At 39.3% G+C, this 18,657-nt stretch overlaps 1 protein-coding gene across 9 annotated transcripts in view; it reads left to right on the plus strand.

The window, feature by feature from the left end:
* LOC122980835 overlaps nucleotides 1–18,657 on the plus strand; it is a 160,159-nt gene that overhangs the window by 80,873 nt on the left and 60,629 nt on the right. For 5 of the 9 annotated variants that reach the window (XR_006403095.1, XR_006403096.1, XR_006403097.1 and 2 more), the window contains exons 4-7: nucleotides 14,839–14,940; nucleotides 15,758–15,855; nucleotides 16,000–16,051; nucleotides 17,008–17,150. Coding sequence is in view for 4 of the 9 variants with exons in the window: in XM_044349213.1 (XP_044205148.1) it covers nucleotides 14,881–14,940; nucleotides 15,799–16,051; nucleotides 17,008–17,150 (456 nt within the window). In the remaining 5 variants the exon portion in view is untranslated. Of the gene's footprint in view, nucleotides 1–13,553; nucleotides 14,707–14,838; nucleotides 14,941–15,757; nucleotides 16,052–17,007; nucleotides 17,151–18,657 lie in introns of those variants that run through there. The other 4 variants (XM_044349213.1, XM_044349222.1, XM_044349240.1 and 1 more) reach the window with 3 other exon arrangements.

An 18,657-nucleotide genomic window follows, 5' to 3' on the forward strand; every position in this document is an offset into this window, starting at 1 on the left:
ACATTAGGGTTTTTATTTTTTTGGCCAATCAATGTAGGATTTCTCTGTCAAAGGAAGATGGGAAACTGACATAATAGAACTTAACATGATACAGATGTTCCTGATCATTGGCTCTGCCCATAACATTAAGAAGATTATTGTTTTAGCATCCAGGCCCCAGACTTCAAGGCTAATAGCCATGTCTGCCAGTGGCCTGGGCTCAGTACTGCAACTCTTTAAGGTAAGGTGATACCTGAACCCCGTTTTCTCCTCTCTTCTGAAGATGAGCAATCCCATCCTGGGGCTAGTGCACCTCTCAAGACATCAGCTGAGGGTTGAAACACCACCCGCCCATCCCTCCATCCATACTGTGACGAATGGCAGGAAATCAGATGGTGGCCATGACAGGCAGATTATAAGATCCCTCTGTCTACATGACTTAGCCCTGTCTCTGCTTCTTAATCGTTAAATGTGATTAAAGCAAACAAACGAAGCATTATTAGATTAGTCAGAAGGACATGGAGTCTTTGTTGCTAATTATCTTTTCCTTTTTAATGAAATGCTGCTTGAAATTAACATTGCTCTCACTAATTTGATTTAGCATTGCCCCGAGAAATACCAGACAGCTCTGATTTGCCTGCAGTTTGAGATCCTTGTCAGGGGCTTGAGATCAAATGTTGGAGCAAGGCAAACATTTCTGTTCTTTTGCAAAGTTCACAGCAGCTGATTAAGTTACTGCTGCTGCACTTGTGCATTACAGATTATTTCAGGTGAGGCCAGAGAGAGTCTGAGACACTAAAAATGGACTAGAGAATGTTAAATTCATATAATATATAGAAGAAGATAAACAAGAAACTTAATAAAATCTAAATGTCAATGTCATATAGCGAAATTAATATTGCAGTGGTCATTTCAATGGACACTCAACTATGCTAGTGCTGATTGTGTTTGTTAGAAAGCTGTTGTGTGCTTGGATTAAAGAGGGTTAGCGTTTGTATGAATAGCGTGTGCGTGTATCTGTAACTGGCAGCGGGTGCTGCATTGTTGTTGAAAATAATCCTGTCAGCATAATCCTCCTTTGTGAGGTTCATTAATTGCATTTAAGATGGGATGCAATCTAGCTGATTCAGACCCTACTTTAGAGCTTTTCTCAGCTTTTGCTTCATAAAGCCCCTGTCGCTTCAAAGGCTATATGGTCCAGTAAAGGGTGTTTTCAGATTTTAATTTAAATTTACACTGCTTTTTATCCCTTTGACTCATAGCAGTGTGGCCACATTGTGTATACAGTGGCAAAATGAATTTAACAGCTTGCCATCTTCAGAGTGCAGCTGCTACCAGCCACTGCTGCTTGGGTTGTTGAGCTTAGGGCAGCAAATTAAGATTGTAAATTAATCTCCTTTTTGAACAATACATTATCAATCATAAAGGGTAGTATTTTACATTATATATCACATTTTTTGACAACATTCTAATTACATTGAAGATGAGATGTATATGTCAGGTTTGTTACATATGTACACTACATTCCTAATGCTTCAGGTAGTGCTGGGATATTCATTTACAGCCTTATTGCTTTGCAGCGGAAGCGGTTACACTTGTTTTGTTTTTCACTCCAAATATGTAAGTGTAACAGCAATAATCATAAACCTAAATTCTCATATACTCATCCTTGACAATATGGAGAAACAACATTTGCATGTTTACCACACAGATAATACAGGATCAGTGATAAATTTATTTTTTTTCAATATTTATTAAAATGGATAAGCATTTTCAGTAGAAATGGTTTTTAATTTATTGATTATCTGTTGCAGTTAGTAAAGATGAGAAAGATGATTTATTAAGTTAGCCATGGGGATACTTGCATACACTCTCTCTTCCCTGTACACAATAAGTCACTCCAGCTACACTTATTGCACAGCAAAGCTCTAAAATATTTTTGTAAATGTATTTCCTAATTATATTTGGCTAAGGTTTGCTTTTGACTCATGGTCACCAGTCAATTCCGCAATAGAGAAAGAGCAGGAATTTGGAGGCACTCAAGCAGCCCAATGTGAGCGAAACATAGCTTTCTCTCTCAGCCTTGCCTCTGAATTACTCTCCATTTTTATTTTCCTGAATGAAACTTCAGGAAATCCATTTAGGATGGCCTCTGCAGCTTTGGCTGTCAGAGATACAGCCGCTTAAAACCAGAGGTCACCTTCACACTTGTTTAATAGCTACTCAAAGCACCTTAGTGAGTGTGTTTTTGCCCTGACTGGCAATAAATACTCATCGACCGAGCAAGGTTTATCTTTTCTCAGTGTTTTAAAGGGATACCTCCTTTTTAACAGAATATAATGCTGGAAAACGCAATCAAACACTCATTCAGTGTAGGATTGTATAGTGGCTCTGAAAAGTTTGTAGCTTGCTCTTTTGAGGATGACAGCTGTAGTCAGTAACTTGGATTTCCAGCCATTAAAATGGATTTCAACGTCCATACAAACATCTCAAACCACAGCATTATCCTATTCTCTTGTCCACCTGTATGCTCAATATGTTCCAAACATTGATATTTTTGCCAAGATGTGCCAAAATATGGCTAAATACACAATGGTTAACTGTTTGGCTTTCTTAAAAGCAACTAGGTTTGCTTACATTGGTCCTGAGAGAAACAAACAAAAACAGCTCACAACACAAGTGATAATACGGATGCAGTGTTTTTTAGCCATATTTTGTGATGTTGTGTATGTTTGGAGCACATTAAGCATACAGAAGAACAGTGCAAACAGGGATTGGGCTGCTGGAGTGGTTTAAGAAGTTGGAATCCAAGCTGGCAACAGCTTCCTTCCTCCTCGAACCTACTGTGAGCAAATGTACTGAAAAGAATTTCCCACTCGACCCTTGTCCCGGTCTTTGACAGGCAGGGTGCTTGTTCCATGTAGTGTCTACCAGGGACCACCAGTGTTCACCTTCATAAAGTTTTTTGAATTCACCTTGTAAACTAAAATAAGATTAAGAGTCTATAGCCCTGCTACTACCTCTGTGAAGCTGAGGCACAGCAGAGTTAAATGCTCATGTCAGCATGCTCACAATCATGATGCTGATGTTTTGCAGGTATAATGTTTACCATGTTCATCAACTTAGTTTAGTGTGTTAGCATGCTAACATTTGCAAACTAGCTTAACACAAGGGCTGTCCCCTAAACATCAAAGATTCCAGTCATCAGTCGAGATGTCCCTCAGTCAAATCTCATTTTGTCAGTTGTATCACTACACTTTTTTAGCTACATTATTGTACACAGGGAAACATAGGCATGGCAAGTATAAACATTTACAAACCAAGTCTTGTCTAAAATTACCAAGCCTAAATATAACAGAAATAGACATGGGTGATGGAAATGGAGGGCAGCACGATGGAGGGCAGCTTGACTCGTTTCTGTTCACTGCTCAGACACTCAGCTCAGGTGCTGAAAGCTAGCAGTTGGCTAACCTGCTTTTGAACAAATGCTGGTCTGACCTCCTGTACTTCATCCTGTGTGGTTGACTCTTTGGCTGACAGTGCTATCAGCAGTCAGGCAGAAGAGATGCTTGTAGTACACTGGTTTTATTCCTGAACTATGACCAGGATGCACATTTTTCATTTCTTTGACTCTGTGGTTCAATAAGACTGGACATATAGGCTGTTTAGCGTGGGGTGGGGTACTGTAATTGGGTAAAGGCTGTGAATATTATATTTATCATAATCGTGGGTAAGGTGTGCATGGATAGTAATGTTGAGTGTTTAATATAACAAAATATCTTTAGATAAGAAAAAGTTGGAAACACAGCTCCAGCTTTTAAAATATCGCAGAAACAACAAATCTGTCTGTGGGCAGAGTTCAGACTCTTAAAGGACAATGTTATGTCTTATTACATGCTGATGCCACAATATTGCAGGGCTCCATGTTTATTTTTTTTTTCCCAGAAATAACATTAATGCATATTTTTTTCACATTTAACATACAGTGTGCACAAGATGTAGAGGCAAGATGATTTAACCAAGAGATTACTAAAGAATGTCATTTTCCAAAAGTGTTAAAGTATTGACAAGTATTTACAATTTGAAAATGAGATAAAGGATTTAATTCACTGCAGAATTAAATTTTGTGCCAAAGATGCTCAGTATATATAGTAAAATAAATGTTCATAGTAGCAGATGATAAGAAATGTTGATTAAATATGTATCTGGCACATTGAAATAACAGCCTTTTGTCTTTGGCTCATCTTATTTTTCACAAGCAGCTTTCCCAAAATTTGGGGATCCTGATTCAGAACTTTTAAGCTGACAACCTTAAATTATTGATATGATATCATGAAAGTTTCATTGGGAGAATGTGAAATTGAGGTGATGTGATAAGCTAGATTGTGTTACTGGAGATGACTTATAACTCTTTTTGTGTTGTAACCACAAAAACAGTCTACTCACGATTGTGCAGTGGTGTTATAGAGGTATCTTCCCTCACAATTGATCTTTGGCTGAGTACAGACACCGGCTACAGAAAGCACACAGACCCGACATCAGCCAAGTTTAATTTTGACCTGTCATCAAGTTACTCATAGAATTACCTTAATTAGCGACAGCTGATATGACCTGCCAGCGAAAGTGATGTTCACTGTCGGCTAAAAATGAGAAGTTGTTACCTGAGTGGTCTGTACACTGCTCTTTGCTAATAAGACAGAGAGGAGATATAAAAGATTCAATAACAGATTTGTTTGTGTGGGACCTAAGTGAATATGTGTATTTTGCCAGTCCAGGTGTCAGAACCCAGAGTCACTCACACCAGTGTGCCCAAATAATATGTAGAGCCTAACTATGTGTATGTTTTGCACATGCTCATACTTAATCATGTATTAATATTTGTATATATTTAGTGCATGTATGTATTTCCCCAGATGAGATATGTTTTCTTTCATTAAAAAGGGGCAGAACAGCAGAACAACCTAGAAAATACAGCCTGCAAATAGATGTTTGTCCCTGCCATATATGTGGGAAGAAGACCCACAGTTCATTTTTTTGTCCTTTACACATAAGTTGTTTCAGGTGTATGTTTTATAATGTGTAATATGGCTTTTTTGGCATATGTAACACACACAATCGTGTGTGATTACTGGTATGAGCATTTGTGTTTTGTGTCGTCTTCTCAGCTCCATTTATTCTGGTCTTTGAGGCATATCTGTCTCTTTCTTCTGATTGTTTTTCTTTTTTTCTCTCCTCTTTTTTTTTCTCTGGCTGGTGGCAGGAGGGAACTTACCATGCATTTCACGTTGAACTCAGAGTATGTTGCTATGGTGGTTGCTAGGGATTTAGCCTAGAGTGACGTGGAAAGTCCAAATATTGAAGGTGTCCTTCTGATGCAGCGGCAATGGAAGGAATAAGCAATCGCCTCAGATAGTTTTTTTTTTTAATGTGCCCTTTCATTATCATGCCTCTCTTTTGAAATATCAGAATTGATTTTCAAAACACAAAAAAGGACTGCATTAAAAGGCACGATTCAAAGAAAACAGGGAAAACATTGCTTTTCCATATAATGCTTGTTCATTAATTTTCTCATTTTGGCATGTATGTGCAGATAATTCTCTGCATCCCCCTCATAATAAACACTATCATTTTATGTATCTGTTAAACTAACAAAGGATAACTGAAAATATTTAATGTGACCAAGGGATATAGATATTTTATAACAACTAATACAACAACTTTTTTTTCACCACCTAAAAGCCTTATTCTTTAAATGCAGTGCCCACTGATTTTGAATTGATAGATTGTACTTGACAGGTGAGGATGTACAGAGGCTGGAACAAATAATGGAAAGATGTAACAATAAGTGAATATAAAATAACTGAAAAGGAGATGGGGCAGTCTTTGTCAGACATGTCCTGTTATATAAATCCTTCATTTCTGGTTTCAAGAAGGAAACCAGGAAGGAAATATTAAATGTATTTTCCCATTTGCAAAACCTCTCTTAAAGTTGTGTTTATTTTTGTATCATTAGAAGGACTATGTATCTCCAGTATTAGATAGGAATCCCTCACCTTTGGCATGGTTTCATTCTTATTTGGTGAACATAATTCACTGTGTACTAATATTTGGCCATGCACTGTGCTGTGAAAGAACATTTCAGTTAAAGGTGCTACAGTACACTGGTCATGTAAGCCACATAGGAGCTATTTCTTGAATGCTACAGTGCAGCTCTTGAAGGTGTTAATTCTGATGAAGGTCTTTTTTGATGGATTTGGTGGCTGATGTTCAAATCAAGTCTATTCTCACAATACTGACCACGCTGTATGTCAGAGTTCCTTTCAAAAGATAACATGGTATTGACCATGTACCAGTATACTGGAATTTCATTAGGAAAAAAGAAAACTGCCTGAGCAGTTAAACAGTCATATCAGCATGGTTATAACTGACTTGCATGTAGTGCATCAAATGCTTTATATGAAAGATAATACAGAGGCTGTGGGGAAGACTTGCAGTTTAATTTTTGATTATTTTATAGAAAAATGTTACCACTATGTGTCATTATTAGCTATTAGCTGGCTAACCCAGCCATGGTTAACAAAGCTTACTGTGGCTTATATTCTCTAACCAACAACCAAACATCTAAGCAGATGCCAAACCATCTGGGTATACTGTTGCACTGAATTAAGTGCTGGTGGAACAACACTGAAAGTGTTCCTAAGCTGGTGTGTATGTTAGCAGCTAATTTCTGATATTGATGCTGTTTTAGGAATGCAGCTGAGCCAAATACAAAAATAGGTAGTGATTTAAAAGGATATCAACTGTTTTGGAAAATATGTTTGTTCACTGTCTTGCCCAGAGAAACTGCAGATAAAAAAATAGCTATAAGCTTACTCTGGCACAGTACTTCAAATGGTAACATTTATGTGTAATATTGTACATGGTCTCTTACAATAAATAAATAGATAATAGTCAGATGTGAAAAAATAATATCTTATTGTATCTTATTTTCACATTCTGTTTTGACAACAGAGAGGAGCATGTCCATCTTTACTTGGCTTGCCTTGTACCTTGGAATTAGGGGGAAACAATAAGCATTTCAGCACCTCCTAAACTGTTATCTATATTTGTTGTTTGCTAGCAAGCTCACAGAGTCACATGTGTTTTGTGCTTATGCACATCTCTGGTGTTACTAACTCTTATTAACTTCAGTGACTGCTAACAGTCTATCTATTTTCAAACCAATTAATCCTCAGTTTCTCATTTTTCTAGTTTGCACTTCCAAAACCACCACCTGCCTCCTACATCCTGTCTTTTTAGGACCTTGTGTGATTTCTTTTATCATTGAGTCACTCACCAAATTGACAAATTACACCACTTATAAATAAATCACATCTTGACCCTAATGTTCTCCGTAATTACAGATCAATTTCTAAACATCTGTACATGTCATAACTGCTTTGAAACATTAAAGGCAGTCAACTCACCACTTATGTGTCCAATAATAGCTGTTTTGACAAACTACAGTCTGGTTTTCACAGACTCCATTCCACTGAAACGTCTTCAGCCAGCTTGATCTCAGTGAAGTATTTGATACTGTTTATTATGGCCTGTTATTGCACCATCTCCAGTATCAGATAGGCATCCATCACCTTTGGCATGGTTTCATTCTTATTTGTCTAACATAACTCATTGTGTACTTATATGTACACAAGGTCTTCATTGTGTAATGAATAAACCTTTCTGACTCAGAAAGTTACATCTGGTGTACCTCAAGGCTCCATCCTGGGTCCTCCTATGTTATCAGTAGGTGATATTAATTACAATTTCGGGATCCATTTTCATTGCCATGCTGATGATACATACTTATTCATTCCAACTCAACCCAGTGAATCTTCAGTCTCTCAAATCCTTGCCTGTCTGAAATTTAAAAACTGGATGTCTTTTTCATGTTAAAAACAGATAAAACTGAAATACTTATTTTTGGACCAGCCAAACACATTTTTTAAGTCTTTTTAAAATGTCTATCTGCATCTTGATGGTTGTGGAATTTCCACAGAGAAAAACAGCTTGGGTGTCATATTTGAGCTGTCCTTGTCACTTGAATCCCGCATTAGGTCTACTTTCAAGATAGCATTTCACCATCTCTGTGATATAACCAAAATCAGTCCATTTCTCTCAGTAACTCATACAGTGATTTTGATCCATGCATTAATCTCTTCCAGGCTTGATTGTTGTGATTTCCTTTTTTTCCTAGCCTATTCCAGTCATCTATCAGTAGTAGGCCTGGGACGATATGCTTATCTCCCGAATCGATACTTGATACATGATACATACGTGATACTTGGGTGCCAATCCGATTCTTGAGTATTCACCTTTTGCTGCCCCGCCCATTTTTTCCTCTTCTGGTTCGAACGCAATTGTATTCATTCTTCCAGTTTAGTGCTAGCATAATTTACCAGCTAATGGCATTGTCAACAATGAGGAAAAACACAGTGGTGTGCTGGTTCATTTTAGACAGAAGACTCACGTTATTTGCGATATGATTAAGTTCAGGATGGGATGTCGAAGCCAGGACTGTGTGACGCTGATAGGTGGTTCCTCTGATACACATAGCTGCTTCATCAGGTCTGCCTTTCAGTAGCTTTTCGCGCTGATCGGAGATCATCAGAGATTCAGCTCCACAAAGACATGAAATGTTCTGGTAAGTCTGTGTTTCTAATTTTTGTAACTTCCAAATCAGTCAGCATGCTGGCTTGAATTGCGAAGTAACATCTGAAGTGTGTTGACTGTTTTTAGGCAGTGTAACAGTGGCTGCGCAGTTGGTTAGCTAACACTGTTAGAATCCTATTTTGTAAACGTAGTTACCGTTTGACACAGCATGACGTTAATTATTAACTTCGGTTAACTAATGCAGGATCCTGGTGTCTAGTTAAATAGCTTGGTGACTTTCTGTTTGCTTAGCTAAAACATTTGTAATTTTTATTTTTGAACATTGGAACCTTCATGAACATAGGATTTATTGCAGGGCTGATGAGACTGCATTAGCGTTGGCTAGGTATAACTAATATACTGGCAACTGAGTGTATTGATATATTCCTTTTTGACAATGTCCAAAATGCACCTTTTAGTGACAATGTGACACTATACATCACACGTGAATTCCCACAGCTTTTTTCCATTCTGGTTTACATCCACTCCAGAGCAAATGCAACCACAGCCACAGAACACATCAAGAGGACAAATTCATCCTGGGTGATTTTAATCACTGCCCAGCTGACAAATATTTTAAAAGTATTTACCAATACGTCACATGAACCACTTGCTGTGGTTCAATCCCAGATGCATACAGGTCCATCACCACCCACCACCGAACTGCCAAACTGAAATATAGAGACAAAGTGGAGCAAACATTTATGCGAGGGAACCTCCATTCAGCTTGGCAGGGTCTCAAGAACATGGCAGATGTGAATACTGCTTCCACCACCCGCAAGCTCATTCAGGTTGCAGGCAGCAGCCTAGCATCACTCACAAATGACCTAAATTCCTTTTACACCAGATTTGAGACAGACAACAGCACCCAGCTAGATGCAACCATCTCTACACTCAAACCTGGTGACCCTGCCCTCACCATAAAAAAAGGATGCGGTGGGAGCCCTCAAGAAGTGAACACAACACCCATGCCAGACAACATCAGTGGCCATACCCTGAGGTACTGTGCTGAGCAGGTGGGGGGCGTGTTCCAGCCCCTTTTCCAGAGCTCCATGGTCAACAGCATAGTCCCCCAGGAAACACAGGTGGAAACACTCAACAGTTATTCCAATAGCCTACTGAAGAAGGGCACTATAAAGGCCTTGAATGACCTCAGGCCTATGGCTCTCACCTCTCTTGTGATGAAAGCCATAGAGGGGGTCATCAAAAACCATATCATCAAGGCAACACAGATGGACCCACTCCAGTTTGCATACCACGCAGGCAGAGGTAGTGATTCCCCTATAGAATGAAATATGAGTGACACTGCTAAAATTTCTCCATGACCACTGATATCAATGGGCTACTAAAGATTTTCACTTGCACACTGCGCAAGCATGATAACACCCTACAGTGTGGAATTGTTTTGAGTCATCGACTGGTGCATCTAATCCGAGAATCCTTCCTCTCCTTATTCTTCAATGGACATCTATTTGAAAGGTACTGTTATAAAAGTAATGTAGCTCCTTTAGGGCTGTGCATAATGTGTGTGTGTAGCAAGTGTGTGGTTGATCGAATGCAGAGAGCAAGTGGCAGAAAAGTGACAGTGAATGTGAGTGGAGCAGAGGAAAAGGATAGCAGTGAGTTGTCAGTCTGGCAGTAAATGTACAGTGTGGGCTACAGTGTGTCATTTAATAAATGTTGCAGCTTCTCAAGATCAAGAGAAATCCTGCCTGTTGTGTCCTCAACTGCTGGAAAAGTGAAGGGGGTTAGCCCTGAAGTTAGCAACAATGGGTTAACCTAACCTGACCAGGCTCACTTCAGGTCGACCGACCTTTAAGGTGGACCAGCTGTTCTCATTTTGGTGTCAATCTCAGCCACACCTACTGTAAATAGAGAACAGAGAAATGTCTGGCTGCTGAGTCTCTCCCGAGTTTGGCTCAGCGCCGCCACCCTCCACCCCCCGCCACTCCAAAGCAGCCAACCTGGGGGAAACACTGAGAGGGGTTGACAATGCAAAAGCATTCATTACAGACAACATACATAATCATCTGGAACACCCCAACACTACAGCAAGACTCCTATTTGCAGACTTCTCCTCAGCATTCAACACCCTGCAGCCACAGATTCTTGCTGAGAAACTCACCAACCTCTTCTACCTAGATGACCGACTAATACTGTGGATAATGGACTTTCTCACCAACAGGTCACAGAGAGTGCTGATCAACAACACCTTCTCTGACCTCCTACACACTTGAACTGGTTCCCTGCAGGGCTGTCTTCTCTCACTCCTGCATTTGATCCTCTACACTGATGACTGCAGGTACACCCAGCCAAACTGTCACATGGTCAAATTTGTTGATGACACAGTCCTCCTGTCTCTGCTTTCAGGCCCCTCACAGCATCACAGCTCAGCTCTTGATGAGTTTGTGGATTGGTGTGACAACTTCCACCTGGAGCTTAATGTGAACAAGACCGAGGAGACGGTAGTGACCTCCTCAAAGAAGCAGAGGGAACTTGCTGCGACATTCACCACCATTATCCACGGGAAGCCCATAGAGATTGTTGAGGAATATAAGTACCTGGACACAATCCTGAAGAAGCACAACTCCTCTGGGGTCAGTAAGGACACCCTCACAACATTTTACTACTCCTTCATTGAGAGTGTCATGACATTCCCCTTCACCTGCTGATTCCACTCCATCAGCCTCCAGAACAGAAATCACCTGCAGAGCACAGTCAAAGTCTGCTCCAAAATTATTGGACTTCCTGTCAGAGCCCTCTCCACCCTATGCGAGCAGCAGATGCTAAGGTCAGCTGACAGAATCCTACAGGACCCCTCACACATCCTGTTCCCTGTGTTTGAGTGGCTTCCCAGGCTTCAGAACACAGAGGAGAAGGGCAACCTTTGTCCCCAACTCCCAGCCATCCCTGTCCCTCTGCTCACCCTGCTAACCCCCCCTCCCCCCATAGAGTTCATGCACTAACACACACACACACACGCACACACACAGTGACTTGCACATGACTTGGACTGATGCTGCTATCTATGTTCATTGAATCACTATGCACCTATATATTATGGAGGCAACCATCAATACATATACTGTGTGTACTCCATTGTACTTTCACTACACTAATATTATCATACTCATATCATTATAATTATCATCAATGTCTACAGCATTGTGCTGCATCATACTGCTTTATACTTTTTATTGCACTAATATTGATATATGAATATATTAATTGCACTAATCTATATTAATTGCACTATTGTTATCATTCTAATATCATTATTGTTATTATCATAATGTGTACATTGTGCTGCATTATACTGTTTTATACTTTTATTGCACTAATATTTTTATTTTTGTATCATTATTATTATCATAATGTTTACAGCTATTTTTTTTTTGCATTTTATGTATTATACTATTATCATAATGTGCACAGCTTATTTTTGCTTTTTACTTATTTTTAAATTTTCCTGTATTGACTCTGCTACTCTACACGCCTTTGCAAATTGCCCCTCAGGGACAAATAAAGTGTTTTGAATTGAATTGAAAAATTAGGATTTAGGATATATATGTGTGTGTGTATATATATATATGTATATATATATATATATATATATATATATACACACACATACAACTTATGACCTGCATCATCTGCTTCTTCTACCCCTGGCAGTGCTGCATTACAATGTATGTGCATGACAATGGTATGTTCTGCAAATGTTCCTGGGTAGTCAGCCCCATCAAGGAGAAGCCATCATACAGTTAGCAATTTCAGTCATTTAATCTAATTAATTACTTGAGTCAGTGCATATATTAAATATTATTACTGAATGCGGTATAAATATTTTTATCTCCTCCAGCATATGTATCAGCCCTGATGGAGTCTCTGAGGGAGACCTCACCAAAGATTATGAGACAGCATAGTACAGGTCCTGCCATCAGATCACCAAACACAAGGCAGCTGGCTTCTAACTTGCACAGCCTTTACGGTTTAACACAGGACTTAAGTGTGAAACCCTGCATGGGTGTTGGGGTCCTCATTTTGCAGTTTAACATTATTACAAGTCATATCAATTCTAAAATTCATACTCATATTTGCCAGGAGCTTACATTTTCTGTTTCAGACTGACTCAATTGTTTTGTTGTGTATTTATTTATATTTGAAACTTGGTAAGAGATTTATATGAAATTTGGGGAAAAAAATTTTGATCATGAATGATTGAGTGATGGGGTATTTTTGAACATTTTGACTATTTACTCATGGTTATTATATTTAAAAAACTCTCATGATTGTCTATCTCTGTGTGTATTTTGATGTAGAGCAAGATGCAGATTGAATATGAAAAACTCAAGACAGAGACTCATCAGCCAGACATTTCTCCATTCTCTGTTAAAGAGCGGCTGAGATTGATACTAAAATGAGAATTGCCGGTCCACCTTAAAAGTCAGTCCACCTTAAGCGAGCCTGGTCAAGTTAAGCTAATGCGTTAGTCATAACTTCGGGGCTAACCCCCTTCGATAGATGAGTATTTTCTTTCTGTTTTTCTTCTGTTTTGAGTAGCTGCAGCATTTATCAACTGACACGCAGCCTGCACTGTACATTTACTGCCAGATTGACAACTTACTGCTAAACATTTTCTCTGCTCCGCTCGCTTTCACGTCATGTTTCTGCCGCTCGCGCAACTACACACACACGTACACGCACTGCCTTATTCCTTAACGGAGCTACGCTACTCTTGTACCTTTCACGTATATGTCATTTGAAGAACGAAGAGAGGGAAGATGACTAAAAAAAATCCACTATAACATTGGGTGTCATTGTGTGTGAGTGAAAATCATTAGTAGTTCGTTAATATTATATTATATAATATTATATTCTTAGAAGGTTCGCTAGTTGATCCAACTGCAAACTGACATGAGCCTCAGCCCAGAACCAGCACTAGGTTCCAGTTGGTGGAAAGGGGCAATCAGATATTTTACCATATACACTAGCATACCTCCCGAGTTCTTCTTGTTCCACTTACTGTCTATTCCCAGAATTCACAAAACAATGTATCGTGGTCCCTACTTGTGGAACAGTCTTCCTACTTACATTAGAACAGCTCTTCTCTGTAAACTTTTAAGGTCAGACTTAAAACTCACCTGTTCTCTCTGTCCTTTAATATATATTTTCCTGTAGCCATCTGGTCAACACTTTTATATGTTTTAATCCTTTCTTTGCACTCTGTTGGTTTGATTGCCATTGTTCTCAGTATTTTATCTCTACCTATTTTTTTATTAATTGTGTCACTTAATAATCTAACAATTTTATTGTTTGGTGGTTCTGCTGTTGTGTCCATTGTTTTTTGTGATTATGCACTCTAAATGAATGTTGACTTTTGTTCAAAGTTTCAAAATGCTTTAAGGTCACTATAAGGGCAGGGCTTCTGAGATGTTGTGTGCAGGATAGGAAATAATACCAATGAACATATATGTCTGGAAGTGTCACCCAAAAGTGGCCAAATATATAATGTCTGTTAACAAATTGAACCTAAATCTATAGAAGGAAGCTTGTTATGCCCTTCACTACTTAAATTGTAAACATTTGAATTTATTAAATTTGCAAACATTGTTCTGTGACATTAATCTTTCCCATTACCCTGTAAATTGGAAATGAAAAACTTGGTGACAGTAGCTGTTTGCTTTCCATATTATCTTTGATTGGATGTTTGCATTCTCCTTAATGCTTCTCTTTCTGTGTGTGATTGCTTGGTATGTAGGCTTATTAAGGCTGTTGCAATCAATGGCAGCCTAAATGATAATATCCAGTGCCCACCTCAAGAGCTGAAGGCCTGGGGAGTGAAACACCTGCCCTGCAGGTCCTCCCACTTCCTCCTGTACTGTCTTTCCCTGTCTTGCAGTCCACAGCTGTAGCAGCCATCACACAACCCCAGGCAGGCTAGTTAGCCCTGAGAAAAGAGCCTGAACCCCCGATCAATAACTTTAGTCTTGTCTACCTAATTGCTCATTGGTTGACATTGGCGCCAGACTATATGTAAGTGCATGTTCCCCCCAGTGATCGACTTCGGCTCCATTTCCACCACTATCCACCTAGTGTTGGGCTTACGGTCTGCCCCTCTCTCTTTTCTCCTGTCCTCGTCTCTGTTCACCCATGTTTCGAATGGAGAAAACCTGACCTGATCGGCTTCTGCTCAGTTATCTCAGCGGGATGAGACTCCGAAGAGATGTGCTGCACTCTTACCAGGCCCGTGACTCCCAGGCTGCTCAGGTAAATATCCGGGTTTAATGACGAACAGGAAGATTAGCCAGTTACTCCCGCTCGCAATTTCATTGAGCGCCAGGAAATTAGCCGGTCTCGTTTGGGGTTTTCTGAACGGCTTATTATATGATCTAATGCAGACACACTTTATGAGCGTGGAGCAGAGTATGGAGAGGGCAGTATTGATTGTGCTCATTGTGAATTATGTGAATAGATAAAAGTGTGAGTGTGCATATATATTAGCCAATTATGCGCTCAGGTGCTAATGTAAAAATTCTGCTGAATAAATATGAAATATGCCTCTATCAGCATCCAACCTGTGTCCCCTCGACACTAGTCATTTGAGATGATAATTGGGATAGCATGTTTGCCTTTTTCTGATGAGACGAGATATTGTGATAGCTCTCCTCAGCCTGGATTTAAATGTGTATTGATCAGTGTGAGGCTCAGGAGCTCAAATCAAAACAGCAGTGCAGCCCCTGTACACTTGCATATACTTGTGCCTTTGTTTTTCACATTATATTTTCAAGAAATCTTACAATCCACAGACATAAAACATCGGTTAGTATGTCACTTAACATAAGAAGCTAATTTGTATGTGTTCTTGCCCTCTTTTTCCAGTAGTAGTGTGCTAATGTCATGATTTAAATGAAGTATTGATCAGTTTAGGAGGGGAGAATAGAGAGAGAGGGAGCGATTGTGAGGGAAAGAAAGCAAGACCAGGGTTATCGGTGGATCGCACACAGAAAGAGAGTGCTAACGGATGAGACACGTTTTAAGCGATTCTGTGAAATGGATTTCTGCATAATCTGTATTCTTAATTCAGGAATAACCGCCATGCTCTTTTGTTTGACGTATTCCGAGAAGCAAAAATGGACACAGAGACGACAAAATGCTTTCAACTGGACATTAATGGAGAGAAAGGTCTTTTTTTATTCTTGTTTTTTGTTGATTTCATGGAATATTTGCCAGCCCGTGTGCAGATGCTTAAATAATGGTTTGTCTTGGTTCCTGTCTGGGTCTCCATCTTGTCTGGCTATCATTCCCTCTGCAACGACGACACTGCAGCAGCCTCAGGCACACTGGGCTAAAGCCTCTGTCCAAGTGAACCAGAAGCTAGGTCTGTTTGTCTTCCTCTTGCTGTCCTCCCTTCCTTTCTCCCAAGCTCCCTCCTCTTCCTCTCTCTCTCTCTGTCTTTGGGTGTCTCTCTCCCCCTCTATCCCGTCCTCTCATGTGATTTAGCACAGCAAGGTTGTATTAATTAGTGGCCTGTTTATTATTGTTGACGCACTTACTGGGCAGGCAACTGTATGCTGTTTATCTCGCCATTTGCTGGACATTATAGTTTCATAGCTGTTTATAGTTAATCTGTATTATTACTGTAATACAGTAAAATGTTACCATCCTGGTATTAGTTATGACATAATTTAACACATTTGTGTTGTATTTTAATTTCATATATATATATATATATATATATATATATATATATATATATATATATATATATATATATATATATATATATATATATATATATATATATGTATATGTATATAACCTGCTCTGATAGTTATGTGAAATTATTTATTTGTATTTTTTTTAATTAATGTTAACTATAAATTTTCACCTGAACCTGAAAGTCTTGATTTTTTTCAAAGAAGACATTTTAATTTATTCCTTGCTGAATGTTATAGTCAACGTTGAATTACTGATCAACTGATATTTTTAGAATAAAGGCTGGATTCTACCTACCAGTTAGTATATTGTTATTTCACTGTGCAAATGCGAAGCGTGTTTCGAATAAATATTGATTTGGTTTTGAGAGTATTCAGCTTTATCTTCTGTTGTCCTTCTGACACAGAGTTAGCAGCTCCAGGCAGATATCAGGCCAGTCCTTGATGGGACAGGACCATGGCAGGCTTTATGTCTGAGTACATGCATAGTAGAATAGAGAACCATGGTGCATCTCAGCTACAGAGTGAGCAGGCAGGCTGCGCAGAGAGGATAGGCTCTGTGTACTGGATTGATTTTTCTCCTCCTCTCGCCGCCCTGCCTCCTTTTGTGGTTCAATAGCTGGACATCCAGGAGAAGGATCTCTCAGTCGCAGTCTGAACTGCAGGAGAGCCAACTGGATCTCTGGAGGAACACAGTCGCATGCAGCAATACCAAAAGCAGCTTCAGAGACAGACCATCAGGCCCAGGAGCTCCAGAGTCAGGTATAGTGCTCAATGCTAGGCCCAGGTTTTTCCAGCAGGCCTCAGACTCAGACCCATCATGCTTCATGTGCCCATCCTTATCAGTGCATTTTGAGCAGAACAGCATTGTCAAGAGCACATTTTAAATATTTCCATCCCACTGTTGTTTCATTTTGATTGTAAGTGGTTTTGCTAGAGCCATCTTAACTAGACTAATGCAGCTTGAGGAGTAACATAAAATTGTATATACTGGATGTGTGTGAAGGACAGAGAGACAAATGATGAAAAATGCAAGCATCAACATGTGAAGCATTTAAATACACCAGAGCAGCACATCCAGAAAAAAATTTACACCATAGAGATAGGCAGGGATGAATGTCCACTGCACAACAGCAAGGTCGACAAACATGTTCTGTTTGACAAACAGGCACAAACTGTCACATTGACAAGCAAAAGAAACCCAGGATTCTAATGATTGATGACTGGGGTTTCCGACATGTATTCAGAAAAAAAAACTCTGCTTACCACCTTCCCTAGAGAAAAACACTGACCAATCTGAACCACTGACTGTGTTGATTGCTGGTGTCTGTGTCACCTGTTGCTAAGCTTCTGGGCAGACTCTGTTTATAGTGTTCAATCAGAGACTGAGGTGTCATCTCAGTCGCACTCCCTGTATTGTTGACTGGAACATTCATAGTGCTGCCTTACCCAGTCTTACCCACTGTGAATCTCTGCTTATTTCCTCTGTTTCCCTACCACTCTTCCAGTCCTCATTAACCTTAATGATTCCCTATCCCTATTCATTTTCACTCACTTTTCAGGAGTTCTGTCACTTATTCAGAGGTTACAAAATATATGGACTCTAAATTGTTTTATTTTAATTTTAGTCCATTTTAAATTAAAGGTACCTTGTGGAGCTTTTTACCTCTAGTTGCAATGTAGCACAGTATTATAAGATGTAATGTAATCAGTCATTCCCCTTATTTTATAACTTGTAACCTTCCAACGTGCTTAGTCATAAGCGATGCACATGCACTGAACAAGCATGAAAATGACATGATGCACGTTTTGCTGACTGCAGATGCTGACTGTTATTGCTCTTTTGTTACCCAAGTAACAAAGAGCAATCCAACTAAAAGGGTCCTTTGATGCAACTTAGTGCATCTACTTATTTACTATATGTCCTGGTCCATAAGTTATATTTCTTCTAATTTTCAAAGAAAACTTTGTAAATCTGCAACTTTCAAAGGGCTGGGCAATGTGGCCAAAAAATCTAATCTCAATTTTCTTTTCAAGTTTGAAACACCATATTTTTTAGACATTTAAGCAAGAATAATAAGACTTGCACTACCTGCAAAGCTGTCATCATTACGCATAAAATACAGATTATCCCATACAGCTATTGACTGACAGAGCACAGGAATTCCGTTTAGTTATCAGTTTCAGCACAGACAGCAGAAAAGTCAGATCACTAACTGATCTGCGCTGTTTGTGTTTTTCTGCAAGACATCAGCCTGACATCTGCAGT

The sequence above is a fragment of the Thunnus albacares genome, chromosome 1 (genome assembly GCF_914725855.1).
Source record: "Thunnus albacares chromosome 1, fThuAlb1.1, whole genome shotgun sequence".
Classification (NCBI taxonomy): Eukaryota; Metazoa; Chordata; class Actinopteri; order Scombriformes; family Scombridae; genus Thunnus; species Thunnus albacares.